Raw genomic sequence first — 23810 nt, forward strand, 5'->3', positions numbered from 1 at the left:
TCGCTTATTTATTTATTTATTTTCCAAGAGAAAAATCCAGGACCCAAGAGTCACTATTGTGCTAGATATGCAAAAAGAAAACTAAAGGCCAGAAAGGGATACACAACAATAGCAGTTTTAGGGAACAGTGTTAAGAAGGGGGTCCCCCGCATTCTCCGAGCCCTGCAACGTCGTTACCGTACTACAGCTTTAAGCGGGTTGGGTGGGGGAACACAACCACGTGGGAAGGCCAGTCCAAATCCATTGAAGGACAGGACGGCTAGGGAAGCCCCGCCCGGCCCCGCCCAGCCCGGCCCAGCCCCGCCCGGCCCCGCCCGGCAGACCCTGGTCCCGCCTCTCCGATAGGCCTCCCGGGAACTCCCAGGTCAGACCCGCCCCTGGTCACACCCGCGCGCTCTGCCGCTGCGCAGACAACCAATCACAGGTCACCTCTACGTTTCGTCCCTTTTTGGCGTCTGCCCTCAGCCAAAATGGCGCCATCTCGGAAGTTGCCGAAGCGCTAGAAGTTGCCGAAGCAGGTCCGGAAGCTGCCGAAGGAGTCCGGAAGTTACCGAAAGAGAGCAGCGGGGAAGAAGGATGGCGGATATCATCGCAAGACTCCGGGAGGACGGGATCCAAAAGCGTGTGATACAGGAGGGCCGAGGAGAGCTCCCCGACTTTCAGGATGGAACCAAGGTTCGTACGTAGCCCCCCTCTCCTCAACCCTTCTGCGGCGCGGTGCGCATGCGAGGCGGGAGGAGGCCTTAGGCGAGAGGTTGCGCATGCCCAGATAGCAGCGGTCGGTGACTCTACTGCTCACATGCTGAGCTCGACGCTGGTTGGTCTGAATATAAGTAGGGGGTGAATTTAGCTGTGTCTGCCTCGCCCCTGGCTTGGCCGTGTGGCCGCATTGGTCCGGGAAGCCGTCAGTCATCCTCCGAAGGTTGAGGGGGTTTGGCTTCGGTGTTTGCACAGACCGGGCGCTGGAGGAGACCCAGAGCGGGAGACCTGGGACCTGGGAGGTCCTCTGGGACTGGGGAGGAGGCCCCGGGGCCTCTGGGTTGCAAGGTTCAAGTTCTTTTATACATGGGAGAGCCTTCTGAAAACACTTAGAGCGGCTCCCGTTGTTAGATGGGGAAGGTGAGGCCCCGGAGTGCGCAAACCCATTTCCAGAGGTCAGGTCTGCCAGACTGGAATTCCTTGGCAGGGGTTTGGACTGCGCTCGGTGATGTTGCTCAGGACAGATAGGGGCTGGGAAATCAAAGACCCCACCACCTTCCTCCTTTGTCTACCCAGGCCTCTCCAGCCCCCGCCTCCTACGTCTCCAGGCTTCCCTGTTTCTGCTCGCGCAGTTCCCTTCTCCTGGAGGGCCTTTTCCAGTTGCCACTTGTCTGTAGAGTCAGGAGCTTCCCAGGGGCAGCCCCTGGGCCCAGCAGAGCAGTCACACAGAACATGCATATTGAACGAATGACCCAAGATCCTGGCCTAGACTGGGACACCAAAAGCCAGAGCGGCTGTGAGTGAATGCATTGTCTTCGAGCTACCAAGGTCGGGCAGGTAAAGATCCTAGGCTGGCCCAGTGCGAGTGCCCTGAGAGCAGAGGGAAGCTGCATCGTTCTGGCCATCGGGATCTTTTCAGTGTGGAGAGAAGAAGTGTGGTTGTGTGCATGCCCCCAGGAGCTGGGGGTGGGGGTTTGATGGCCTTGAAGAAGGTCCTGGCAAAGAAGATCCTGGATGGAACAGACCACGTAAGCAGAGACATCATAAAGATAGTGAAGATAGGAGAACAGTGGCACCAAAAATGAGGGACAGGTAATACCAAATAACAATCCCTAGCGTGGACTGAGGGCTCACAGTGTGCCCTGTGCTCAGTACCACACAGGTTTATTTTCTTTGATCCCCGCGATGCAGGAGATGCAGGATGGGTACTATGGGGGCCTCCACTGTACTGATTTGGAAACAGAGTTCAGGGGTGCAGCCTGGTGTGGTGGGCAAGAGCGTGGGCTTCTCTACCTATATCCTGCCAAGAGTTCAGTCTTCGGATCTCCTCTCTCTGCACTCACCCGCAGATGCTCTCCCCAGGCTCATCCCTAAAAAACCCTCCATGCCTGGACTACTCCCCCAGGTGTATTTCTGTCTGCACCTCTTTCTTAAACCTGATATTCAGCTCCCAACTCACCGTCACCCCTTGGATTTCTGGTTGGCTCTCAGACTTGACTTGCTGTGCCCAGTCCTTCTCCATCTCGGTGAAGGGCACCTTTGGCCTTCTGATTGCTCAGGCCAAATCCTTCCCAGTCTCCACGGCCCCTCTGTTCTCTCACGTCTTGGGAATGCACCCAGGATCTGACCATTTCACACGGTTGCTCCCATTGCTGTCCTGGTTCAGGCCTCTGTTGTCCCCCCCAGGCCTACAGCTCTCACCTTCCTGCATCTGCCCTCACCCCCCTGGAACCTGTTCTCTCATCTTGGCAGCAGTGGAACCCAGGTCAGATCCTGTCCCTCCTGTGTGTGGAGCCACCCAGAGGAAAAACACGATGCCCTCACCACAGCCTCCAGGCCCTGCGGGATCCGTCCCCTTGACTCCGGTGACCCCGCAGTGCCCCCCCCCCCCCCCCGCCCAGTTCACTCTGCTTCTGCCACACTGGCCTTGATGCCTCTTGAACACACCACACCATCCCCTGCTGTTCTCTTGGTCTAGAAGGCCCACACCAGTGTCCTAGCCTAGCCTCTGTCTGGCGTGCTGTCTCTCTTCCTGTCTTCAGATTGCTGCCTAAATGTTGCCTCCTCAGGGAGTGCCCACCTCCTGTGTATAATGTGGCCTGTCTTACTCGGCTGCATTTTGTTTTCTGATCCACAGCCCCTAGCTCCACTTCCACAGTGCACTGTTTTGTTTTGGCTTCATCTCCTTCCTCTAGAAGTTCCACGTGAACTCCGTAGGCGTGGGGACTTTTGTCTTTGTTTACTGCTGTGTCTAGCACAGAGCTCAGGCTCATAATATGTGCTCAGTAAATATTTGTTGAAAGAACATTTGGTGCCGGAGTGCTTGGGAGCCCAGCCTGTCCACCCCCTATCCGTGTGACTTGGGCCCCTCACTTCCCTTTCTGTGACTTAGTTTCTGCCCCTGGGCAGTGGGGTAGAGGTCAGGTGGTGACCCTTGGGCAAGTCCTGCGGCCTGTGCTATCTGCACATTCGGAGCCAGGCTTGTTCTTGGGGCCTTGGTGAGAGCTTGTGCCCTTGTCTTATCCCACATGTGGCCTGCAGGCCACGTTCCACTACCGGACTCTGCACAGCGACAAGGAGGGCACCGTGCTGGACGACAGCCGGGTGCGTGGCAAGCCCATGGAGCTCATCATTGGTAAGAAGTTCAAGCTGCCTGTGTGGGAGACCATCGTGTGCACCATGCGTGAGGGGGAGATCGCCCAGTTCTGCTGTGATGTCAAGGTACCTGGCGTCCACCGCCTGTGGTGTCTGTCCTGCCATTCCCTCTTCTCCATCCCAGGGCCTGTGCCCTAGCTAGGCTGCCACCAACTCCCTCCAGGGTGTCACACCAACAGGACCTTGGGGTCCTGGCCTCTTCTGCCTTCTCCTCTTCATGAGCCAGATGGCAGCCAGGGGACTGGTTCTCAAATGCAAATGACCGCACAACTGCATCTTTAATCCTCTCTGGACCCTAGTGACTGTCAGACTCTCACGTGGCCCTGCAGGGTCTGACTCATACCAATTTTCCCCTCCCACTCACCTCCCTGCTTTTCCTTTCCATTCCCTTTTTCTTCTTCTTTTTTTAAAAAAAATTAATTGTATTTATTTATTTGGCATAGATCTAGACAGCGAGAGAGGGAACACAAGCAGGGGGAGTGGGAGAGGGAGAAGCAGGCTTCCCACCAAGCAGAGAGCCCAATGCGAGGCTCAATCCCAGGACCCTGGGGTCATGACCTGAGTCGAAGGGAGACGCTTAACGACTGAGCCACCCAGGCGCCCCCTTTCCATCCCCTTCTTGGCCAAGATCTTCCCTCATACTTCAGAGTGAATTCCTAGGGTCACAACCTCCAGGAAGTCCTCCCTGACTGCTGGTGGTTGGCTTGAAACCCTCCTCTGGTCCTCTAACCCCTCATGCCCTGTATGGCAAGATCTACCTGGGTCTCAGCTACTGCAGAGCAAGGACTGGACCTGTTTACCTTTAGCTCAAAACGCTCGGCACCAAGACTTAGGACATGTTTGCTGGTGAGACAGACGTTACTCTAGGAATCTGCCCCCATATAGACAGTAGGGACTGTGAGCAGAGCTGCTTGGACTGGGGTGGGGGCAGTCTGGTTTCCACCATCTGAGCAGTTATTCCTAGTGGAAGGTCAAAGGCTAGGTCCTCTATGCCTGGAAGTCTCTGCCAAGGGCTTTGAGTTGCTACCTTGGGCCCAGACCTGAGACAGGCCCCGAATGGGCTGGGCTGGGGCAGGAGAGAAGGAAGAGGCGCCGAGAACAGAATGTGGAGGGAGGGACCTCAGTGATGGTGAGAAGTCCCGCTTGTGGGCTACCGTCGGGGAGGAGGAGGAAGAGTCCACTGAGCTTGGAACGGCCGGGAAGCTTGCTTGACTGTGACAGGGCGTGTTCGTGTCGGCCATGGCAGGGGTACTTGGTTGGGTGGCCAGCAAGTGTGGCAGGAGCTGCGGACTTCTCCAGAACAGAAGGCTGGGATGCCAGAGGATTCCTGAGGGAAAAGCCCTCCTGTGTGTTGACGGGACAGGGCCTGAGCCAGTTGCTGGCCCTCTCTGGGCTTCACTGTCCTTTCCCAGATGGTGATGGGGCCAGGGGGTGGGCCCTTTTGGACGTGGCGACCAGGCAACCCACTCGCCTTTCCGCAGCACGTGGTCCTGTACCCGCTGGTGGCCAAGAGTTTGCGCAACATCGCGGCAGGCAAGGACCCCCTGGAGGGCCAGCGACACTGCTGTGGCATCGCCCAGATGCACGAGCACAACTCCCTGGGCCACGCCGACCTGGACGCCCTGCAGCAGAACCCCCAGCCTCTCATCTTCGACATTGAGATGCTCAAGGTGAGAGGCTGTTGAGCCTGGGGGCCTCACGGCAGGAACAGGCCCTGCCTGCCTGCCCAGGGCTGTGGGCTCCGTAGACGGACTGCTGGGCGGGAAGGTCAGGACAGGCAGGTACAAGGAGGTGTGGCAGGACTCCCGCAGTCCCCGAGGGTCCTGCCTCTGGGGCTCCCCTGCCTCCAGAGGTCTCTGTGAGGGCGGGCTTTTTGCCACCGTGTTTATGGCTCTAGTCTGGGAAGCTGGCGTGGTGCTGGGCAGGTAGGAGGTGCCACGTAAACGTTTGTTGAGTGATCAGGGAATGAACGAGTGGTTCCGCTCCTGGTGTCCGGGGCCCAGAGGCTGAGAAGCTGAGGTGCCCCCTGACGAGGGGTCGCACTCTGGCAGGTGGAGAGCCCCGGCACGTACCAGCAGGACCCCTGGGCCATGACGGATGAGGAGAAGGTGAAGGCGGTGCCGCGCATCCACCAGGAGGGCAACAAGCTGTACCGGGAGGGCCACGTGCAGGCGGCCGCTGCCAAGTACTACGACGCCATCGCCTGCCTCAAGAACCTGCAGATGAAGGTGCGGCCCGGAGGTGGGAGTGGGGGGGCTGGCGGGGCCGGGGGGAGCCTAGGGACCCGGCCCTCAGCGGCTTCTGCCCTCTCCCTGCCCCTGTGTCCCCAGGAGCAGCCTGGATCCCCTGACTGGATCCAGCTGGACCAGCAGATCACCCCGCTGCTCCTCAACTACTGTCAGTGCAAGCTGGTGGCCCAGGAGTACTACGAGGTGCTGGACCACTGCTCGTCCATCCTCAACAAGTACGACGGTGAGCGCCGGTGCCAGCCCGAGCACACGTCCTCCCCCCGGGCGGTGCTGTGGGCTCCGTGATGCCAGTGACGGAGGGATGGTGGTGTGGGGCTCGGGCTGTGGTTGGCATCGTCAGGTTGGGAGGGGTCTGACCCGGGGGGGGGGGGCCCCAGTGCCAGAAGTCAGGCCGGGCGGCTGGCTTGTCCCCCCACCCCCCGCCCTCATGCCTTTGCATGCCTGCTGCCCGCCGGTACCCCCGCAGACAACGTCAAGGCCTACTTCAAGAGGGGCAAGGCGCACGCGGCCGTGTGGAACGCCCAGGAGGCCCAGGCTGACTTTGCCAAGGTGCTGGAGCTGGACCCCGCCCTGGCGCCCATCGTGGGCCGGGAGCTGCGGGCCCTGGAGGCACGGATCCGGCAGAAGGACGAAGAGGACAAGGCTCGCTTCCGGGGCATTTTCTCCCACTGATAGGGCCTGGCCGGCCCTGCCTGGCCTGCCTGCCCCGCTGCTGCTGCCACTGACGCCCCTGCCCCCGCTGCGTCCCGCTTCCCTGTATATAAAGGCCGTATTTATCTCTTCCTGGACCTGCTGAGCTGATCCATTGGGGGAACCGGGCTGATCACCTTGCATTTCCTGGTACTCAGGTGGTTTGGGGAGGCAGAGGCGCTTAGGGTTCTGATCCAAGCTTCCCATTTACCAGCTCCAAGACCTCTCTGGGCCTTAGTGTCCCCAACAGAGATGAGGAGGAGGATCTTTGTCTCAAAGGAAGTGTTTTCTGCTGGCCAGGGCCCAAGTGCCTGGGGGCCTTCAGTCTTCAGGGGGAGACAGAGGCACAGCCGGGAGGGTCCCCTAGCGTAGCTCCCCTCCAGCCTCTGGTCCCGTGGTCTCTGCTTCTGGAGGCAGAGGTGTCAGCCAGAAGCTGTCTGGGCTCCTGTGAACTGAAGGGCTGACCCAGGGCGGGAGGGTGGGGTGCAGTGGCCTGACCATTCAGGAGGAGGCCTCCGGTAGAAGGGAGGACAGAATCCTCCAGAAGACTCCAAGGCCCGGGCACCCAACCTGGCTTTGCCCCTAACCCATTCTATGACCCTGGGCGCATCCTGGCCCCTCTGGGCCCTTCGGTGTCCCCATCAAACTGGAACCTGGGCTCGGCTGCGCTGCGGTGCCCGGCAGGTGAGCGGTCAGTGGGTTACAGGTGGTTTATTTCCATAGATTTGCACACGCTGGAAAAGCCTCCGGGCCCTTGCCGCTCCCTCCTCCCCCATCGAGGCTAGGTGCCCCCGACATGAAAGGGAAGGAACACTGAGGGGCAGAGAAAGATACAGTTTGTGGGGTTGGGGGGCTGAGGGCCCCCCAATCCCTGGCACGTGCCACCTGGGCCCCTCGCGTCCATGAATAAATAACTCAGGGCCATCCGAGTGCGGGCCTCACTCTTCGCTGTCTAACTTGAGGCTGATGCTCCGGGCCTTGCCTCTGGCCAGGGTGGTGGGCGGTGTCCCCGGGCCCTCGCGCTCCACCTGGCTGGGGCCCCTGGAGCGAAGCAGCTGGCTCTGCTTGCGCAGGAAGTCCACGGGGGCAGCCCCGCCGTAGCTGCTCTTGGCCAGGGCGGCCCTGGAGGGTCCCGTGGGGGCATGAGGGTGGGAGCCTGCCTCCAGCTGGCCCAGGTGGGCTACGTAGCCATCTGACAGGAACTGTGGGCAGAAGTGGGCAGGGATGAGGGCATGGCTGGTCTCAGACTCACATGCACCCCTTGCCTGTGGACCCCCCACCCCCACCCCACGCAGGCTCCAGGGGCAGTGCTGGCAGCATTCTAGGCCAGGCACAGTCTGACCCAGAGCCTCCTCTCAGCAGCTGGGACCCCAGATTGGCAGCCAGAGCACCCTGGCTTTCCTCCTCGCTCTGCGCCTCTCTGGCCTTCAGTTTCCTGAGGTCTTGGCGGGAAAGAACAGCCACTGACATTCAGTAAGCGCTTGCTTTGTTCCCAGCCCTGTGCATGTTTTGTGATGTCCCTGAGAGCTGGGGAGCTTGGTACCAGTCCAGCATTTCCGTTCTACAGACAGGAAATTGGGGCTCACAAAGCTCAAGGTCCATGCCCAGGGCCAAGCCAGAGGGAACCTGCTCTCAAGGTCTTGGACACACCCCACCTCTGTCATCCATCCTGGCCTGCCCAGCAGCTCCAAGCTGTTCATGTCCCTATCCTAGGAGGAGCCCAGTCCCCTGAGGCCAGCTGGCTCTTTTAGAGTGGTCCCCTCATAGCACAGGTGGTCCTGGTTGCCTGGGACCCAGGCTCTGCTGCCCATCGGCAGCCCAGTCCCGGCCTTCCCTGGGCCCTCACCTGGCACTGAGCTTGCAGCTTCCGCACTGCGCGGCCCACGATGTAGGTCTGGCTTGGGGGCAGGCCCAGCGCCGCATACACGGCCACATCTTTGGGGGACCCATAGCCAGCTACAATGTTCAGTTCCACCTGTGTTGGGAGAGGCCAGTCAACCATCCTAGTGCATCCGCCAGGCGTCCGGAGTTAGAGGGTATTGAGGGTGGGAGTGGTCGGACAGAGGCGGGGCCACAGGGTCCCGTCACCAGGCCCCTGAGCTAGCCGAGTGGGTGGAGAGGACTAGGGGCTTCTCAGACCACTAGGAGGCCCGGCCATAGGGCCCTCTCCAGCCAGTTAGGGTCCCCGGCCGTGGGGGTGGGACCGGGTGGGCTTCTGCAAGTCCTATTGCCCAGGGAGGGGGCGGAGCCGGGCCCTCCCCTCCCCCTTCCCTTTCCCAGCCTCACCTCCTGCACCAGGCTCTGCAGAAACATCGCCTTTTGGCGCAGTGGGTCGTGGGTGAGGCCATCACAGAAGGAGACAACGCCGTGAGGAAAGTTGTGCTGCGACAGCCAGGCCACCACGCGGTGCTTCTGCATGTCGGGCCGGCCGGTTACGTAGACGATCAGGTAGCCGGCGTCCTGCCAGTGCCTGCAGGATGGGAGGGAGGTCGGCTCCACCGGCGGGGGTGCGGGGGTGCAGCCGGTCACCGCAGCCAGCGTGGGGGCGGGGGGGTGGTTGCTGCTCCTACCTGACCACGTCCACGGCGCCGGCGCGCACCTTCGGGTCACTGCCCATGATGGAGACGCTGGCAGTGAAGGAGCCGTCAATGCTGAAGACCACGGCCTCGGTGCCGCGGGCCACCACGGTCAGGCAGCACTCGGCGTACGTGTGGTCGCCCCTGTGGCCCACGTATGGGGTGAGCGGCATGGGGCGGGCGAGGCTCGGCAGAGCCCCAGCCCGCGGAAACCCGGCTCGCCAGGCGCTCACCTGACCACCATGCGCACGGGGTAGACGCCGATGCCCAGCGCGCGCTCGAGGGGCACCGGGAAGGTGAGGCGGCCGGAGCTGTTCGTGACCTCAGTGCCGAAGTGGATCCACTTGCCTGACAGTGGCTGCGTCATGATGTAGACGTCCACCTGATGGGGAGAGCAGCCCGTGGGCCTCAACCCCACGCACCCCCGGACCCTGAGCGGAGGAGGGTCTGGGCGTCGGGGGTGGAGGGGCCAAGAGTTCTCTGTGGGCGAGGTCGGCTCGACAGGCGCGGGTGCACCCGGGGCCCAGGCCGCCGTGTCCTGACCTTCTCTCCCGTGAGCGTCACCACGTCCAGGGGCCCGTACATGAAGCGCCCGTTCAGCACCTGGGGGCGGCCCTCGCACACGACCGTGTCGCTTGCCCGGTGGTTGGAAGTGACGTTCTGGCGGGAGGAGACGGCGTGAGCCCGCAGCCCAGCCCGGACCGGGATGCCGGAGGAGCTGTTGTGGGGGACCCGCGCCCAGGCAGGGGCGAGGCCCAAGTGGTGGGCGCTTTTCCGACCCGACCTGAGGTCGGGGATGCGTGTCAACTGCGGCTCCCAGGGGACGGAGCCGTGACAGGGCGGGATTCAGAGGGTCTAGAAGGTTCGGTAGGAGAGCGGAGATCGGATGTCCCAATTCCCGAAGAAAGGGGAGGAGATTCCCAGTCTCCAGGGGCGGGGCCGAGGCTCGAGGAGGCGGGGCCAGGACTACAGAGGGCGGGGCGGCACCCGGGAAGGTGCTGGGCGGGGATGTTGCGGGGAGACAGCAGGGTCTGGCCCCTCGGGACACGAGGGGCAGGGCACATACCCGGATCTTGACCTGCGTGCGTTTGCGCTGCCACTTCTCCCTGGGGAAGGCCGGACTGTAGATGGACGGCTCCTCGCATTCCGTCAGCTGCGGCTGCTCCTTCTCGATCACCTGTGCGCGTGGGGCCACGTGAACAGGGAACCTGGGGCTGCGCCTCCCCTGGCCCGCGGCTCCCCTGGTCCAGTTCTCATCTCCCACCCCGTATCCCCGAGCCCACCTGGCGCAGGATGAAGGCCACCACATCAGCCGACTCCCAGTAGCTGGCGTGGAAGAGGTGGGGCAGCGTGACCGTGGGGAAGGCGGTGAGCGCCTCGGGGCAGTAGAGTGAGTAGTCAATCCGCTTCGTCCCCCACCAGCGCTCGAGGACTGCACGGCCACGTTGGGCAGTGAGTCAGGGGTGGCCTCCCACCTCGTGCCCACGTGTCTGGCCCCCGGGTGCTCTTTCCTCCCTCCTTCCTGCCAAGCCTGCTCTTTGCCAAGTCCAAGGCTGGGTGCTAGGGCCCTCTCATCCCAGGGCAAGGGTGTTTCAGCTGGGCTTCCGGAGCTAGAAGTGCCACCCCCGCGGCAGGGTGGCTGGTTGACTTACTCTTAACCACCTCACTGGTGGTGCTGGGGGCAGCTGGCTGGGCCGGTGGATCGGAGCCTAACTCACTGCCCTTCCAGAAGGCACCGCTGGCAGAGGTGGGTGTTGAGGGCACCAGCATCTCCAGCTCTTCCAGAAAGAGGCCTGAGTGTGTCTGCAGAGTGTCAGCTGGGGGAGACGGGCCAATCTGAGCCGCGGTCCGAGCCGGGCTGCCCTCCTGTCTTCCCACCTAGGGCTTCCAAGGCAGCTGGGCCCCCCACACTCCACCATCTCCCCTGCCAGCCCTTCCCAGTCAGGTCTTGGCTGAGGCTGAAGTGCCCCACAATTAGGTGGAAATGAAGAGTGGGGGCCTTGTCTCCTCTTAGCTCCCGCTGACGGCCCATTTGTATTCCTTTCAGAACGTCTGCTTCTACCGCTCCGACACAAGCCTATTCGTCTCGTGGGGCCACATGGGTACCCACTCGCATGCCTGTGGGTACGTGCCCCACAATGATACATGAACACAAGTGTATATGGATAAGCTGTGCGCCCCTCCACGCAGATCCGGCAGTCCCCCTCACTGCAGCCGCTCCCAGACGCTAGCTCCCCAGCGCCACCGGCTCCTCTCTCTAGCCCAGCCGTCCCCACTGCCCCCCGCTCCTTGGCAGAGAATGTCAGAGGGTCTTGGGGATCCAGACCTCCCAAAGGGCCTCTGTGGTCTGGGGATTGGTGACATGAGAGCTCATCAGTGATGGAGGAACCAGCTCATGTCTTCTTGGGGGAGGGGAGTCCATTCCCATCGCTCTCGGTTGCTGCCCCCCCTTCTCCCCTTTATCTTGGCCGGGGGCATACCCAACAGCAGGGATGAGCCATCTCCCAGGGGAAACTTCTGGTAGCGGGGCACGGCCAGTGGGGCGATAGCTTGGAACTTGGGGGCCAGCAGGGGCTCAAGGCGGGAGGCGCAGGGGTCGGCCGCGTGGAAGAGGTTGTAGATCTGCTCACAGGCCGGGCGCATCTGGGCCACTGGAACCCAGAAGATGAAGGAAGGAGGTTCAGCTGGGCATACTGGGAGGCAGGGGGTGTGGGACGCAGCATCTGATGGGCTATGTGACCCAGAGCCAGCACTTTCCAAACTGCACTCCCCGGGAGGTTACCAGGGTCCCAGGAAAGTGACACAGGGTGTCTCAGCTTAGAAGAGATCAGACCCTTTATCTGCTGACGTGATTCGGGATGATGTATTTCCCCTGCCTGTCAGAGCCCTTCTCAAGTGGAGCATCGTGTATGGGCTTGAGTTCCTCCTGGTACACTTTGGGAAACTTGGCCTTGGCAAGTCCCTTCTTTCTGGGCCTCAGGTTCCCCTTCTCTAGCCAGCATCTTAGTTGGTACAGTGAGGTGTGGCAGTACTGCCAGCATCTCATGGGGGACAAAAGAGCTGGGGGGGGCAGATGGAGGAGAAGGTGCGGCTCCCACCCCCAGCCCGAGGCGAGGGCTCACCCTCCAAGGCGGGCATCACGGTTTTGCGCAAAGCCAGCACCAGGCCCAGCGGGGAGCCAAAGAGGAAGAAGCCGGAGACCTTGAAGTCAAGGCGGGCAGCGCTGGTGGGGCCATCGGGAGCCTCAGAAGTGGCAGCAGGTGGGCAGGAGGCTGTGCTTGCCCGCCTGGGGTCCCCGGAGGAGGTGGTTGGGGGGGCAGCCTGCAGGCTGGGGCAGGGGGAGGGGTGCTCAGTGCCACTGCCTCCACAGCCCAGCACGAGCCCAGGGTGTGGGTTATGGCACAGACGTGTCACCTGTTCTGAGTGCCCTCGGGCTCAGGACTGGTCATGTCACTGGGGGTGCGCTGGGAAGGCAGGACTGAGGGTTCTGGGCTGGCCCGGCCCAGCCCTTCCACCCCATCTGCCAGGGGGTCCCGCACTGGGCCGACCTCCGGGGAGAGCAGCTCATTGATCTAGACAAAAATAGGGGACAGAAATATCCTTAGGGTTGGAGGTGATTCAATTTCTACTGATTTGGAAGTGAGGAGAGAGGCTTGGGGGTTGGACAGGGCCTCCAGAAAAGAACTCGGGGCAGAGCCCAAGAGGGGACAGCACAAGGCAGCAGGGGAGCTGCCTGAAGAGAAGTCATTTTGCGGGGGACAGAGACCTAGAGCTGGCGAGACACCCGCCTCCCGAGCAGGCAGGGCTCGGCCCCACTGACCATGCTCCCACGGCGGCTGCTGCCCCGGCTCCCCGTGCCCACGCTGGCACTGTGGCAGAGGGCGTCAAAGCCCAGGATCCCACCGACGCCGTCTCCAATCAGCACCACCTGCGCGGGGAGAGTGGCACCCTCAGGAGGGGCTGCAGCAGAGGCCGGCAGATGGGGGGGCTCCAGCAGCAAGCTTCCCAGGGACATCCCTAAGGCCTGACCTGCCCGCAGAAGCCAGCCCCCTCAGCTGAGCGCAGGAAGGCAGCATAGGCCTGGTTGGTGCGGGCGATGACAGTGGCCACAGCGCCCTGGTATCGGGAGGACGAGGTGGCCAGCAGTGGCAGTGCAGCCAGTGGAATGTGGTCCTGGGAGCGGGACAGGCTGTCGCCGTCATGGCTGTAGGGGCTCAGGCTGTGGGAGGAGGGGTAGTGGGTGGGTGGGAGGGCCTCTAGCCCCTCCACTGCCCCCCTCCAAGTCCCCTTGGCCTGGTGGCAAGTCCTAGCACTGTGGGGAGCCTTTGTGGGAAGCAACAGCACCCAAGGGGCCCTTGTGATGGAACCATTGACTAGAAGCTGGAGTTGGGCTGGGTGGGCGACGGGCCCAGTGGTCGGCTTCCTGGCCTCTTCCCCCTTCCTCGTGGGCCCTCTTTGGTCCCGGGAGCCCCATGCGATCTGCACCTTGGAGACCCTGGCTGCCCCCCACCCTTCAACCCCTGACCAGTACTTGGAGACAAGGGCATAGGCAGCAGCGCAGATGGGCGGGCAGGGCACCAGACGCAGTGCCACGTGGCCCAAGGCCTCGGGGAAGTGGACTCGTGTGACAGCCTCAAAGGCCAGGCTCAGGGTCTGCACGTCTGCCTGCTTAGAGTTGGCATCTCCGGGGCCCGAGTCCAGGATGTTGCCGCTGTGCAGGATGAGGAAGAGGGCGTGGACTGCGCATGCCTCGGCCCCCAGCTCCCCGGCTCCGTCTGGGCCCTGTGGGGCACAGTGGGGTGCCGGGGGTGTCAGACCAGTAGCCTGCCTGGTGGGCAGGGAGGGGCAGAACTGCAGATGTGGGGTAGCTGACCAAACTCACCTCTGAGTCCCTGGGTGCTCGGGCCCCATCCCCAGTGTCTTTGGTGGCCTCAGTTCCAGGGTCTGTAGGACATGGGGAAGCGAGAAGGAGGCTGAGGCGCCTGTGGGGTTCCCTCCATGTGGCACTCCCTGTACCCCTGCTTCGCTGTCTGCCCAAGCAACCCCCCATCCTCCTCTGTCCTCCCTCATCAGGCTCTCATGGGTCATTTCACATTTCTGGGCCTTTGCACATGCTGGTCCTGCTACTCTCAGGGACGCCTCTCCCCACAGTGCTCTAATCCTGCCCTGTCCCATACAGTAGCCACCAGCCACGTGTGCCTATTTAAACTGAAATAAATTAAAATGCAATACAGTACAAAATTCTGCGCCTTGGTCTCACTAGCCACATTTCAAGTACTTAGAAACCACATGTGGCCAGTAGCTAGAACATTTCCATCACTGCAGAAAGTTCTGTTAGAGCTAGTCCAATCCTTCAAAATCTCACCTAGACGGGGTGCCTGGGTGGCTTAGTTGTTCCTTTAGCTTAGGTCATGATCCCAGGGTTCTAAGTTCCAGCCCTGCATCAGGCTCCCTGCTGGGCGGGAAGCCTGCTTCTCCCTCTCCCACTCCCCCTGCTTGTGTTCCTTCTCTCTCGCTGTCTCTCTCTCCGTCAAATAAATAAAATCTTAAAAAAAAAAAAAAATTCCCGCTTAGACATCACCTCCCACGTGAAGGCTTCCTGGACTCCAGATTAATTCCTTCACGTTTTGGGCTCTGTCTGAACTTGGAATACAGTCTAACCATCCATCTATTCACCCCTCCTCCATCACTATGAGCACCCTCTCTGGACTGACTTTCGATTCAGGACCCCGTTAAGCTTAAGACCGCGTGGCTCTCTGAGCGTCCAAGGCATACAGGGTGCTGGTGGCCGGCAGTCTTTACCTGGTGTCCCCTCGGCCTCCACGGGGGAGGCGAAGGCGTCGATGAAGTCATTGGAGTTCCACTTGGTCATCTCCTTGGGGAAGACCTCGTCACTGTCCGAGAAGCCTTCTGAAAGGACGAGGGGCTGTGTCACGGGGCAGTGGGAGCCACTCAGGGACACCCCACCCCCGGCAGGGCTGTGGTGCTGACCATGGGCATCAAAGAACTCGTCCTCGGAGCTGTTCTCGGAGTCCCGGGCGATGTTCTGCATGCGCCACTCAGACAAGCTCTGGGGAGACACGCCCCCTGCAGGGCCATATCCCCTCAGCCTGGGCGTCCAGCCTGAGGGTGGCTCCTTCCCGCCTCTGGGCCCCAGCCTCACCTCCGTGCTGGGATGAGTAGGAGGAACGGGAGGAGGAGGACCACTGCTTGCCGAAACTGGCATCAGGTGAGGCGTCGGGGCCAGAGGGTGCCTCAGGCCCGTCGGGGGTGCCAGCATGGCTGGCCGCAGCCCGGGCCTCAACACTAGGCTTCCCCGGGGCCTGGGCCTCCGGCCCCTCACTGCTTGAGTTGCATTTGGCCATGCGCTGTGCCAGCATGCGGGCGGTCTCTTCCTCCAGCGCCCGGATGTCAGCCATGCTCAGCTCTGTCCATTCATCCTGCCAGCACCAGGCCTGGCGGTGGGCCCGTAGCATCACCCGTCGCAGACCTGCAAGTGCCCAGGCATCAAAACCATAGCCCTCCCCCCGAGTGTGAGTTTCCCTGCCGCTGCCATGGGGTAGCCACAAGCCCAGTCCTCTGCACTGGTGATGGCTGCCCTGGGCACACCACCCACCCGGAGCCATAAAGTAGGGCAGGGTGAGGGCCCTCCAGGAGATGGGAATAGAAACTGGCGCATTTGTCTTCTGGCTGCACCCCCTCCCTCCATCCCTGCCTCTTTTATCCCTCTGGACACCCCAACTCTGAGCACAAACCCAATGCCGACCACCTGGGAAGCTGGGGCCAAGGCTTCTCGCTGCCTTTCTCACTAGCTGCCTGCTGACTTCTTCAGAGGAGCTGACAATTAGGCATTAACAGTTAATGAAATTGTTGATAGTTAATGAAGGTGTTAATAGTTAATGGAAGTGTTGGCACTTAATGAAGTTTGTAGCGAAAGATGATACCCATTCTGGGATATTTTCATCTGAAGCAGAGGAATAAAGTTAGAAACTTCAATACCTAGGAGATACTAATAATGGTTGGATTATAATTAGAAACTTCTGGAAGGAAATCGATCAGAATCTTACCAGTGGTTCCATGTGGGTGATTTCATTTTCTTATTTGTGCTTTCTGGTATTTTTACAAATGCAAGCTATGGAGCCTCTACTATTCTCTAAGCTAAATTTCCTCATCTGGTTTTAAAATGGGACTAGTGGTTCTTACCTTGCAGGGGTGTCATGGGGGTTAAAGAAATCCTGGCAGGATTAAGTGATTAGCCAGGCCCCTCCCAATGTCGTGGAGGGTTCTTAATGCCTGTTCTTAATGCCTGGCCCAGCCTCCTGCTCGCTCACAGAAGGGAGAACTAAGGTGCAGAGATCTGAAGCGGCTCACTGGAGGTCCCATGGAGCCCAGACCCCTGGATGCCCCATCTGAGGATTTCCCTACCAGCAGGCGGTCCAGTGTCAGAGCTGGGGTATAGGGCGGGGCTGAGCTGCAGGCACTGTACGGTTAGAAACAGGACTCCTGGATCCAGGGCCAAAGCATGGGGCCATGGGAGCTGGGAGTGGGAGGGACCCCAAGAATGATGGCAGAGCCCCAGGCTTAGGCTGTACTTGTGTGTGTTGCTGGTTAGGGCTGCTGACCCTTTTGACAGCTTCTAAGTCTCCCTTGATCCACAGAACATTGGAGAACCCTGGAAGCTTAAAGGATGAAAAGCAGCCTCTCTGAATGTCAGAGGCCGTGTGGACCTCAGAGATCATGTCCCCAGCTTCTTGCCCTCCTGACTCTTACCTATGCCTCAAGGCCAGGCCCCCCTGAACCCCAGTCGGGCTGGGCTGCTCCCCTCTCTTTCAGTGCAATATCGGATGGAAATGATGCCTTTTTGTTTCTGCATCCCCAGTAGCCTGGGAGCATTCCTGGCTCAAACACGGGGGGATGGGGGTCTGGTGCGTGCTGGGTCAAGGGAGCCTCCTACAGCGGGGTGCTCACCAACGTCGTGGATGAACTGCTCGATCTTGGCCTGCATGCCCCAGTAGCGGAACTCAACCTTGCACAGCTTATAGGCACACATGAGGGGCCCTGTTTGGGCCGCTGTGCGCGCCCAGTCATCAGCCAGTGGTCCTCGGCCGGTCTTGGCCGAGCGATACAGCCGAGGGTCCTCTTCTGCTTTGTACTCTCCTGGGGCCACTGCATCCCGCACGATGTCTATGGTGTCTGTGCGGGAGGGGGGGTGTGAGTTCCAGTGGCACTGGGTCACACCAGCCCCCTCCCCACCTTCCCTGCCCTGGGATGGGGAGGGCAGCCTTCCATGGCCAGGAGAGAGCCTGTGACTTGTCAGGGGCTGCCCACTGAGGTGGCAGGTGGCCTGAGAGGGGCTTCGGAGTCCCCCCCACTGGCCCCGGGCCTCACCCAGGATGCGCTGTCTCCTCTCAGCTCCACTCAGGTTGAAGACGTTGGGCTGCTGCCCACCGTCAGGCAGGTAATAGGTCTCTATTTCAATGGAGAATTTCTCCACAAAGGGGCAGGTGTACCTGGGCACAGGGCAGGGGTCACGGTCACTGCTGTGCCCACCAGGGCTGCTCTCCTTCTTGTCACTCCAGGCCTGCCCTCCCCCCCCTCACCGTGTTCGGGTGTAAGGGTAGGCATTCCAGGATTCCTCTTCCACTTGCAGGGCAGCCTTGGGCAGCAGTGCCCGGAACCAGCCTGGGATGTGGGAGCCCACGTGGTACACCTTGTGTGTGTACTGCCCACTGCCGCCGGGCCCATCGGTGTAGGGCCGGTTGGCCAGGATCTCCACTCCACTGCCCTCACCGCTGGACTCCTCCCGGCTCTTTTTCTGCACCAGGGAGGGGGGAGCGGGCAGAGCAGAAAGGGCAGCTCAGCCCCCCCGCTGAGCTCCCTGCGGTCCCCAGCTCAGCCTGGCCCCCTGCACAGTGCCAGAGCCCTAACCCCACCCTTTCCACCTCCCCGAAACCCGACCCTGGTCCGCTGCAGTTCCCGGGGGGGGGGGGTCAGGACCACAGCTGCTGTCCAGTCCTCCATGGGGCCTGCAGCCCGGCACTCATTCACGCATCTGCTCTGTTCCAGGCATATTGGGATTACATTAACTGGGACCTGCTGTTGAGGACCAAAGATCCCTGCCTGTCCTGTGGGACTTCCGTCCCAGTGCAGAGAGGAACTTAACAGAAGCAAAGGACATGGTATGTTAGAAGGGGTAAATGTTATGGGAAGAGGGAAGTGTCGGCTAGGGTCAGGGATATCGGGTTGGGATTACGATTATGACAGGATGATCAGGGAAAGCCTCACGGAGAAGATAACGTGATCAGACAGTATGAATGTAATATGACTTGAAGTGGGGGAGGTAGATGTGGGGTGCGGATGGGGGCTGGGGGGAACTAGTCCAGGCGGGGGGGTGCCAACAGAAGCTTCTGAGGCAGGAGTGTGCCTCCTGTGCTCCAGGGGCAGCAAGGAGGCCCCGGAGGGTGGCCTGGAAGAATCCAGGACAATAAAGGGGATCTGCACTTCTCTGAGAACCTGACCCCAGTCCCCTCCCTCTCTGGGACCCCAATACCAGCTCCTGCCACACCCCTTGTAGCTTAAGAGCACTCATATCCTGCCCGTTTATAGCTCCGGAGCCTGAACTCGGCCCACTCAACCCTCTGAGGCCAGATCCTGGCCGTTTTGCCTCTTGAGACCCTAACCCTCATTTCTGGGGAACACAGGCCTCCCTGAGGCCCTGAACCGCTTTCCCTCCCTGAGATCCTGCCTCCCTGCATTCTGCTTCCCAAGCCTGGACCCCTATCTCACCCTCTTGGGTCTCTGCCTGCCCCTCTCTGTCACAGTTTTGGGGTCTGACCCTCATTCCCATCTCCCTGACCACCAGGGGTTGTAAGGATCGTGCACCCTCTGGAGAACCCCCTCCCAGGCTTCTCTACCACCTGGCGCCCTTCCTGGCTCCCTGCCTCTCATTCTTGCCTGCTCATGCACTCCTTTCCCTCCCGCAAGGGGTTACGATTCTAAGGAGGATTAAAGGAGATCAGAAGTGGGCTGAGCATCAACCAGGGGCCAAGCACTTGGGGGGATGGGGAGGCACCGCTAGGCCCTTCTGCCCCTTTCCCCACAGCCGCCCCCTCCCCACCCCCTGCACTGGAAGGGGGATTTCTCTGTACTCCCCTAGGACTCCCCTGAGTCCTTGCAAGCCCCAGAGCGGGGTTGATGGGGGTTGAGCTGGGCCCACCCCTCGTCCCAGGTGCGGCCTGCGCGCGCCTGCCACTACCCCATCATGAAGTGTGGCCCCCTTGGTCTCCTGCTTCCCACCGCCCTCACCTGGATCATGTAGAGCTGGGCCACCTGGTACTCATCCAGGCTCATGGGCAGCAGAATGTGGTACTCCTTGATGAGCATCCTGAAGGTGCTCGGCCGGCCGCGCGCGGCCTCCGCTCCGCCTGGCGCAGGGCACGGCGCGGCAGTCAGTGCGGGGCGGCGGCGCGCGGCCCCGAGCCCTGCGCGCGGGCCGGAGGGCTCGGGCCGCGGGACCCCATGCCTGGGCCCGTTACCGGGGAGGCAGAGGCGAGCCCAGCGCTGCCGCTAGCGCCGCCGGGGACCGCGAGCCGCAGCGAGGCTGAGCGCTGACCTCTTTTCCGCGCAGCCCCCGTCCCCCGCCCGCCCGTCGCCATGGCAACCGCGCGCTGACGCGGGCCCCCCGGAACGGCGGGCGCGGGCCGGCCGGCTAACGGGCCACCTTCGCCTCTCCAGCGGCGGCCGTGGCCCAAGCCCCCTCCAAATCTCTCGGGGACCCACCCCCAGGAGCCACCGTTCCCTCCTTCCTGGTCCGCCTTCCACGACCAGCCCCTGGGGGTCCGCCCCCTGCACCCCGTTTCCCCTACTTGGCGGGGTCGCATGTCCCCCACTCTCGGACATCCATTTAGAACCTTGTCCCTCGGGGTGTCTCTCCGTAGAGCAGTTCCGTGCGCCCCTCCTCTGAGCGTCTGTCAGTGTTCCCCACCCCCCGCATCTGAACCCACCTTCCAGGACCACATAACTAACCCCTCCGACCCCCAGATCCGCCTTCCCCATCCTGGCCCGCAGCCCAGTCCTCGACTTCCCCTCCTCAGCATCCTTCCTGGACCCCTGGCACTCGTCTATGCAGCTACCCCATCATCCTTCCCGGGGTTGACCCCTCTTCGGGCTGAGGCAAGAGTGGCTCCACTGGGTATCCCACGGGCCCCCTCCCTGGGAGACCCGCTCCGCCCACCTGCGCCCCGGTTCCGCTGCGGGCACCCCCCACCTCCCCACCTCTCACCCAGCGAACAGGCGAGAGGCCCCATTGTCCCCACTTCCCTCTGCTCCCCGGCGTCCCCGTCCCCTGCCGTGCTCTTGGCCCGCCCGCCAACGTCCCGGCTCACCTCTAGTTTAGGGCGGGCACCCCTCACCCGGTACGGGCGGGGGCGGACGGGCCGTGGGTCGGAGCCCGGAGCGCCCCCGGCCCCAGCCTCGGGTTCCAGCAGTGGCCGGACCCTCTGGAGGCGCAGCGAGGGCCCATGGCCCCGACCTTCCTCCGGGTCCGCCCGCCGGCGCCCCTGCCGGCCCTCCCCGAGGCCCGCCGCGTCACTGCGGCCGCCCCGCCCCTTTCCTGGGCCCGGCTGGCCCTCCCCACTCCTGCGGGGTCCCGGCGGCCCCGCCCGCGGCGGCGGAGGAGGGCGGCCCCCGCCTTCCTTCCCCAAGCCGGCTGGGGAAGAGGCAGTTCTCCGATCGCTGACGCTTTTTTACTCCCTCTACTCTGGGATCCCCTAAGCTCTCATAGTTCCCTTCCCCACCCTCGCCCAGCCCCCCCGGGGGCCATGGAAATATGGCAGGACCCCATCGCCATTCTCCCCAGCCCTCGAACCTGAGACCCAGGGTAGGGGAAATGCCCCAGCCCGCAAAGTCTGGCAAGAAGCCGCTGGTCTAAGGCTTGCCTCTTCTGAGGGGCCAGGGTTCCAGTGCCCCAGGCTTCTAGGGTCATTCAGCTACACATTCAGGCAGAGAGTTGCAGTCACTCTGAATCCTCGGTCTGGCCCCTGAATGGGGCCCCATGACTTCCCACTGATGCCTTCCGGGTCCACAAGTCTGGCCAACAAGACCCTGGGCAAAGGCTGAGACACCTGAGGGCTGGGCTCATTGGACCACACCCAGCCAGCTAGTCGGTGCTGGGATGGCAGCACCGAGCTGGGTCTCACCCCTGCTGGAAGCCAGTCCTCTCCCCTTAGCTCTGCTTCCCACGTGCTGGGGAGAAGGAGGCAGCAGTACCCCCTCTCCTCTGAGAGGTCAGGATGTATTCAGAGCCTCCCAGGGCTGACTCGGAGTTTAAGACGTTAGGGCATTAAGGCATGTGAGGGCCTGCCTTATATGAACTGACATTTCCACCCTGCCGAGCATGACTGCCAATCCAAAGAACCCTCCAGGCCCAGGCTGGCCACAGTGCCCTCCAGCTGTGGAGGCTGCAAAGGCCTTGCGCTGCCCCCTGGTGGCAGCACGTGTAGGAGGGGATGGCTCTCAGCTACTGGAGCTCAACCCCTTTCCACTACTTAAAACTAGGAAGGCTGAGGGTTGGAGCGGGGCAGGGTCCCCACCCAAGGCAATGGAAAGCAAGGGCCGGGCAAGGCCAGGCTCAGTGACCCTCTCTCTCCCACCACTGCACCGCCCCTCTCCCCTCCCGGAGTTTCCCCTTTCCCAATTTCTTCCTGGCTTAGAAGTACCACACTCAGAAAGACTAAGAGGTAGAGAGAACAACTCCAAATTATCTTTTATTTATACAAAAAGGGTGTATTTAGCAAAAGACACTGAAAAAAGAGTCGCTATGGCCCAGGAAACAAGGCAGGGAGGTGACAGGCCTTCGGAGGCCCTGCTCGGGGAGGAGTCTGGGAAAAGTGGTGGAAGTCCTGGGTAAGTGCTGAGTGGTGGGGGCCACAGAAAGAGCAAGCTCCAGCTGGATCAACACTGTTGGCAGGTCATGGGTGGGGCTCACAGTGACCTCGCTGCTGACTCTTGATAGAGTCCCAATCAGTGCTGTGGACTGGAGTGAGAGCCGCCCCTGGAGGGGGCGTTCCTGGAGGGCACCCACCAAGGGACACAGGACAGGAAGCCCAGGTTGGGAAGTGCAACTCGGGGTGAAGGCCAGGGAGAAGCAGGTGCTCTGCAGTGGCCAGGAAAGGTCCAGACGCGGTGGCGGACTTGCGTCCTGTTACGTGCGGGCGTTCCGCTCTGTCTCTGCCAGGCACTCTCTGACTAGGGCCCGGGCATGGATGATGCCTGAGGTGGGGACGGGCAAGGCACATACAGCGACCCTCCACAGTCCTACCCCCACCCTCCAGAGCAAGACCCCTCCCTCCTCACCTCCTCCCTGGTCCTCACCCCAGGACCAGGACTATAATCTAATGAGGGGCCTAGTGAAACGAGCGGTTTGGCTAATCCTTAAATCTAAAGACAAATGTCCTGGTCCTTCCCCGAAAACTGACTCAATTTGAATTCCATTCTAGACACCGCTCTGGATAGTGGACACTGGCTCTCGTCTAGGCTTGGCTCAAGTGGCCTCCAGATGTCGTTCCTTCCCTGAGGAGCGACTGTCCTGTTAGCTTCCCGAACAGGGAGGGTGGAGGCCTTACTCACCTCTCTTCAGGCGCTCCATGGCGCTCTTGCTGCCAGCATAGGTAGGCCGGATCTCTTTGCCCATCTCCTCTATGACTGACAGCAGGTCTGTGTAGGTGCTCTGGGAGCCCTGGGCTCCGGGTGGCTTCATCGCCTATGTCAAAAGAGGACAGGGCGATGAGCTCGGGCCCCGAGGGGACCTCCAGTCCCCATCCATACGTAAACTTTCGCCCCCACTCACCTGCACATAGCCCATGGAGGGCGGTCCAAAGTCGTTAAACAGGGGTCTGAAAGGGGCAGCGGCTCCCGGCACCGAGCCCGATGGCGATGGGACACTTCCGGCTGCAACATGCGCGAGTAAGAGGTCAGCGCGGGGCTGGGACGCCTCTCCCCAGCGTTCCAAGGCCCCGACCGGATTCGCCCGATTGCCTCCAAAGGGATGCTCCACTCCCGGCGCTCAACTTCAGGGACAAACCCCTCCCCCTGCGCTCCACCAACTAGCCCTTACGTGACCACGCCCACTTCACAGGCCAGCAAACTGAGGCTCCGCGAGGGTAGGCGGCAGGCCCGGGGGTGCAGAACTCGGGCCGTCTTCTCGTCGCGACCTCGACCACCCGGGCAGGCGAGCAGGGGCAGAGCTGGATCCTCACCTGTAGGTACCGGGGTGCCGGGCCCAGGGGTGCTGGAGCCGGGGGTGCTGCTGGGGGCGGGGGCGATGGGTTTGTAGGACATCCCCAACTCTTGGGTGCGGCGGACGCCGGCCGACCGCTCCTCCGGGGTTGGCTGCTCGGCCGCTCAGCCGCGCTCTGATTGGTAAACCGGCCGCACGCCCCTGGTAAATAGAGCCCAGGCCGGAAGGGCGGGCGGGCACGAATCCTCTCTCACTCCCGATTGGTGCGTGAGGATGTCACTCGAGCCTCCTCATTGGCCAAGACCGACCCCAACAGGCCGCAACCGCTGCTGATTGGTCTTCGCCTTTCGGACCTCGCACCTGTCTGCTCCGGATTGGGCGGTAGCTGACGCCCTACGCAATTGGCGAGTTCGCGGTCCGGGCCGGCGCGCTCTCAATCCGATTAGTCCCAAGGCCCGAGAGGCGGGGCCTCGGAAGCCGGGACCCGGGTCTGGACCGCCGCGGTACGCGCGGAGGGCTCTCCCCGGCGCAGGCGCCGCCCTCACATTTCGCTCGCGCTGCTTTGCACGTCAGCTTCGCATCTCCTGGTGTCGGTCCCGCTGGGCCTGCTATCGCCGCCGCCGCCGAGCGCGCCTTTCCACAGCTCTGAGTGCCGGAGGACGCGAGGCTTTGACGTTCGGAGCCCTGCGTCTCACCCCGTGCGCT

General features: G+C 61.9%; 3 protein-coding genes across 6 annotated transcripts; 1 reads left to right on the forward strand and 2 right to left on the reverse strand.

The window, feature by feature from the left end:
* Positions 1 to 431: 431 nt before the first annotated feature.
* On the forward strand, positions 432 to 6391 carry AIP (aryl hydrocarbon receptor interacting protein). Of its 2 annotated transcripts, none has more exons than XM_032357648.1 (6): positions 432 to 675; positions 3241 to 3420; positions 4836 to 5024; positions 5406 to 5582; positions 5685 to 5818; positions 6070 to 6142. In XM_032357648.1, the coding sequence occupies exons 1-6, from the start codon at positions 577 to 579 to the stop codon at positions 6140 to 6142; spliced, it is 852 nt and encodes a 283-aa protein (XP_032213539.1). In that variant the 5' UTR covers positions 432 to 576. The 2 variants fall into 2 exon arrangements, with proteins under 2 accessions (XP_032213539.1, XP_032213538.1); XM_032357647.1 differs by having other exon boundaries at positions 434 to 675; positions 5685 to 5826; positions 6070 to 6391.
* Positions 6392 to 6988: 597 nt separating this feature from the next.
* On the reverse strand, positions 6989 to 20447 carry PITPNM1 (phosphatidylinositol transfer protein membrane associated 1). 2 transcript variants are annotated; one of them, XM_032357646.1, is made up of 24 exons: positions 20254 to 20447; positions 19175 to 19293; positions 17470 to 17684; positions 17258 to 17379; positions 16838 to 17062; positions 15033 to 15359; positions 14861 to 14956; positions 14672 to 14776; positions 13752 to 13813; positions 13401 to 13651; positions 12899 to 13088; positions 12690 to 12797; positions 12284 to 12441; positions 11992 to 12197; positions 11350 to 11520; positions 10522 to 10686; positions 10153 to 10301; positions 9936 to 10046; positions 9413 to 9529; positions 9103 to 9251; positions 8864 to 9013; positions 8580 to 8763; positions 8140 to 8268; positions 6989 to 7495 (listed from the first exon to the last, which is right to left on the reverse strand). In XM_032357646.1, exons 2-24 carry the CDS (start codon positions 19250 to 19252, stop codon positions 7232 to 7234), a joined length of 3732 nt encoding a protein of 1243 aa, XP_032213537.1. In that variant the 5' UTR covers positions 19253 to 19293; positions 20254 to 20447; the 3' UTR covers positions 6989 to 7231. The 2 variants fall into 2 exon arrangements, with proteins under 2 accessions (XP_032213537.1, XP_032213536.1); XM_032357645.1 differs by having other exon boundaries at positions 14672 to 14779.
* Positions 20448 to 21607: 1160 nt separating this feature from the next.
* On the reverse strand, positions 21608 to 23810 carry CDK2AP2 (cyclin dependent kinase 2 associated protein 2). Of its 2 annotated transcripts, none has more exons than XM_032357649.1 (4): positions 23125 to 23810; positions 22716 to 22816; positions 22496 to 22628; positions 21608 to 22138 (listed from the first exon to the last, which is right to left on the reverse strand). In XM_032357649.1, the coding sequence occupies exons 1-4, from the start codon at positions 23204 to 23206 to the stop codon at positions 22071 to 22073; spliced, it is 384 nt and encodes a 127-aa protein (XP_032213540.1). In that variant the 5' UTR covers positions 23207 to 23810; the 3' UTR covers positions 21608 to 22070. The 2 variants fall into 2 exon arrangements, with proteins under 2 accessions (XP_032213540.1, XP_032213541.1); XM_032357650.1 differs by lacking the exon at positions 23125 to 23810 and adding an exon at positions 22983 to 23112.

The sequence above is a fragment of the Mustela erminea genome, chromosome 9, assembly GCF_009829155.1.
Source record: "Mustela erminea isolate mMusErm1 chromosome 9, mMusErm1.Pri, whole genome shotgun sequence".
NCBI lineage: Eukaryota > Metazoa > Chordata > Mammalia > Carnivora > Mustelidae > Mustela > Mustela erminea.

What these genes read in the sequence shown, in the direction of transcription:
- PITPNM1 (XM_032357645.1), bottom strand. Translation starts at nt 19,252, where the DNA reads ATGCTCATCAAGGAGTACCACATTCTGCTGCCCATGAGCCTGGATGAG. An exon ending in GAGCACCCAGGGACTCAGAG is followed by an intron (nt 13,652 to 13,751) that starts GTGAGTTTGGTC and finishes TGTGCCCCACAG; the next exon opens with GGCCCAGACGGAGCCGGGGA. An exon ending in GCCTATGCCCTTGTCTCCAA is followed by an intron (nt 13,089 to 13,400) that starts GTACTGGTCAGG and finishes CTCCTCCCACAG; the next exon opens with CCTGAGCCCCTACAGCCATG.
- CDK2AP2 (XM_032357649.1), bottom strand. Translation starts at nt 23,206, where the DNA reads ATGTCCTACAAACCCATCGCCCCCGCCCCCAGCAGCACCCCCGGCTCC. An exon ending in CGGCACCCCGGTACCTACAG is followed by an intron (nt 22,817 to 23,124) that starts GTGAGGATCCAG and finishes CGCATGTTGCAG; the next exon opens with CCGGAAGTGTCCCATCGCCA. An exon ending in CCTCCATGGGCTATGTGCAG is followed by an intron (nt 22,629 to 22,715) that starts GTGAGTGGGGGC and finishes CTTTTGACATAG; the next exon opens with GCGATGAAGCCACCCGGAGC.
- AIP (XM_032357647.1), top strand. Translation starts at nt 577, where the DNA reads ATGGCGGATATCATCGCAAGACTCCGGGAGGACGGGATCCAAAAGCGT. An exon ending in TCAAGAACCTGCAGATGAAG is followed by an intron (nt 5,583 to 5,684) that starts GTGCGGCCCGGA and finishes CTGTGTCCCCAG; the next exon opens with GAGCAGCCTGGATCCCCTGA. An exon ending in CATCCTCAACAAGTACGACG is followed by an intron (nt 5,827 to 6,069) that starts GTGAGCGCCGGT and finishes GTACCCCCGCAG; the next exon opens with ACAACGTCAAGGCCTACTTC.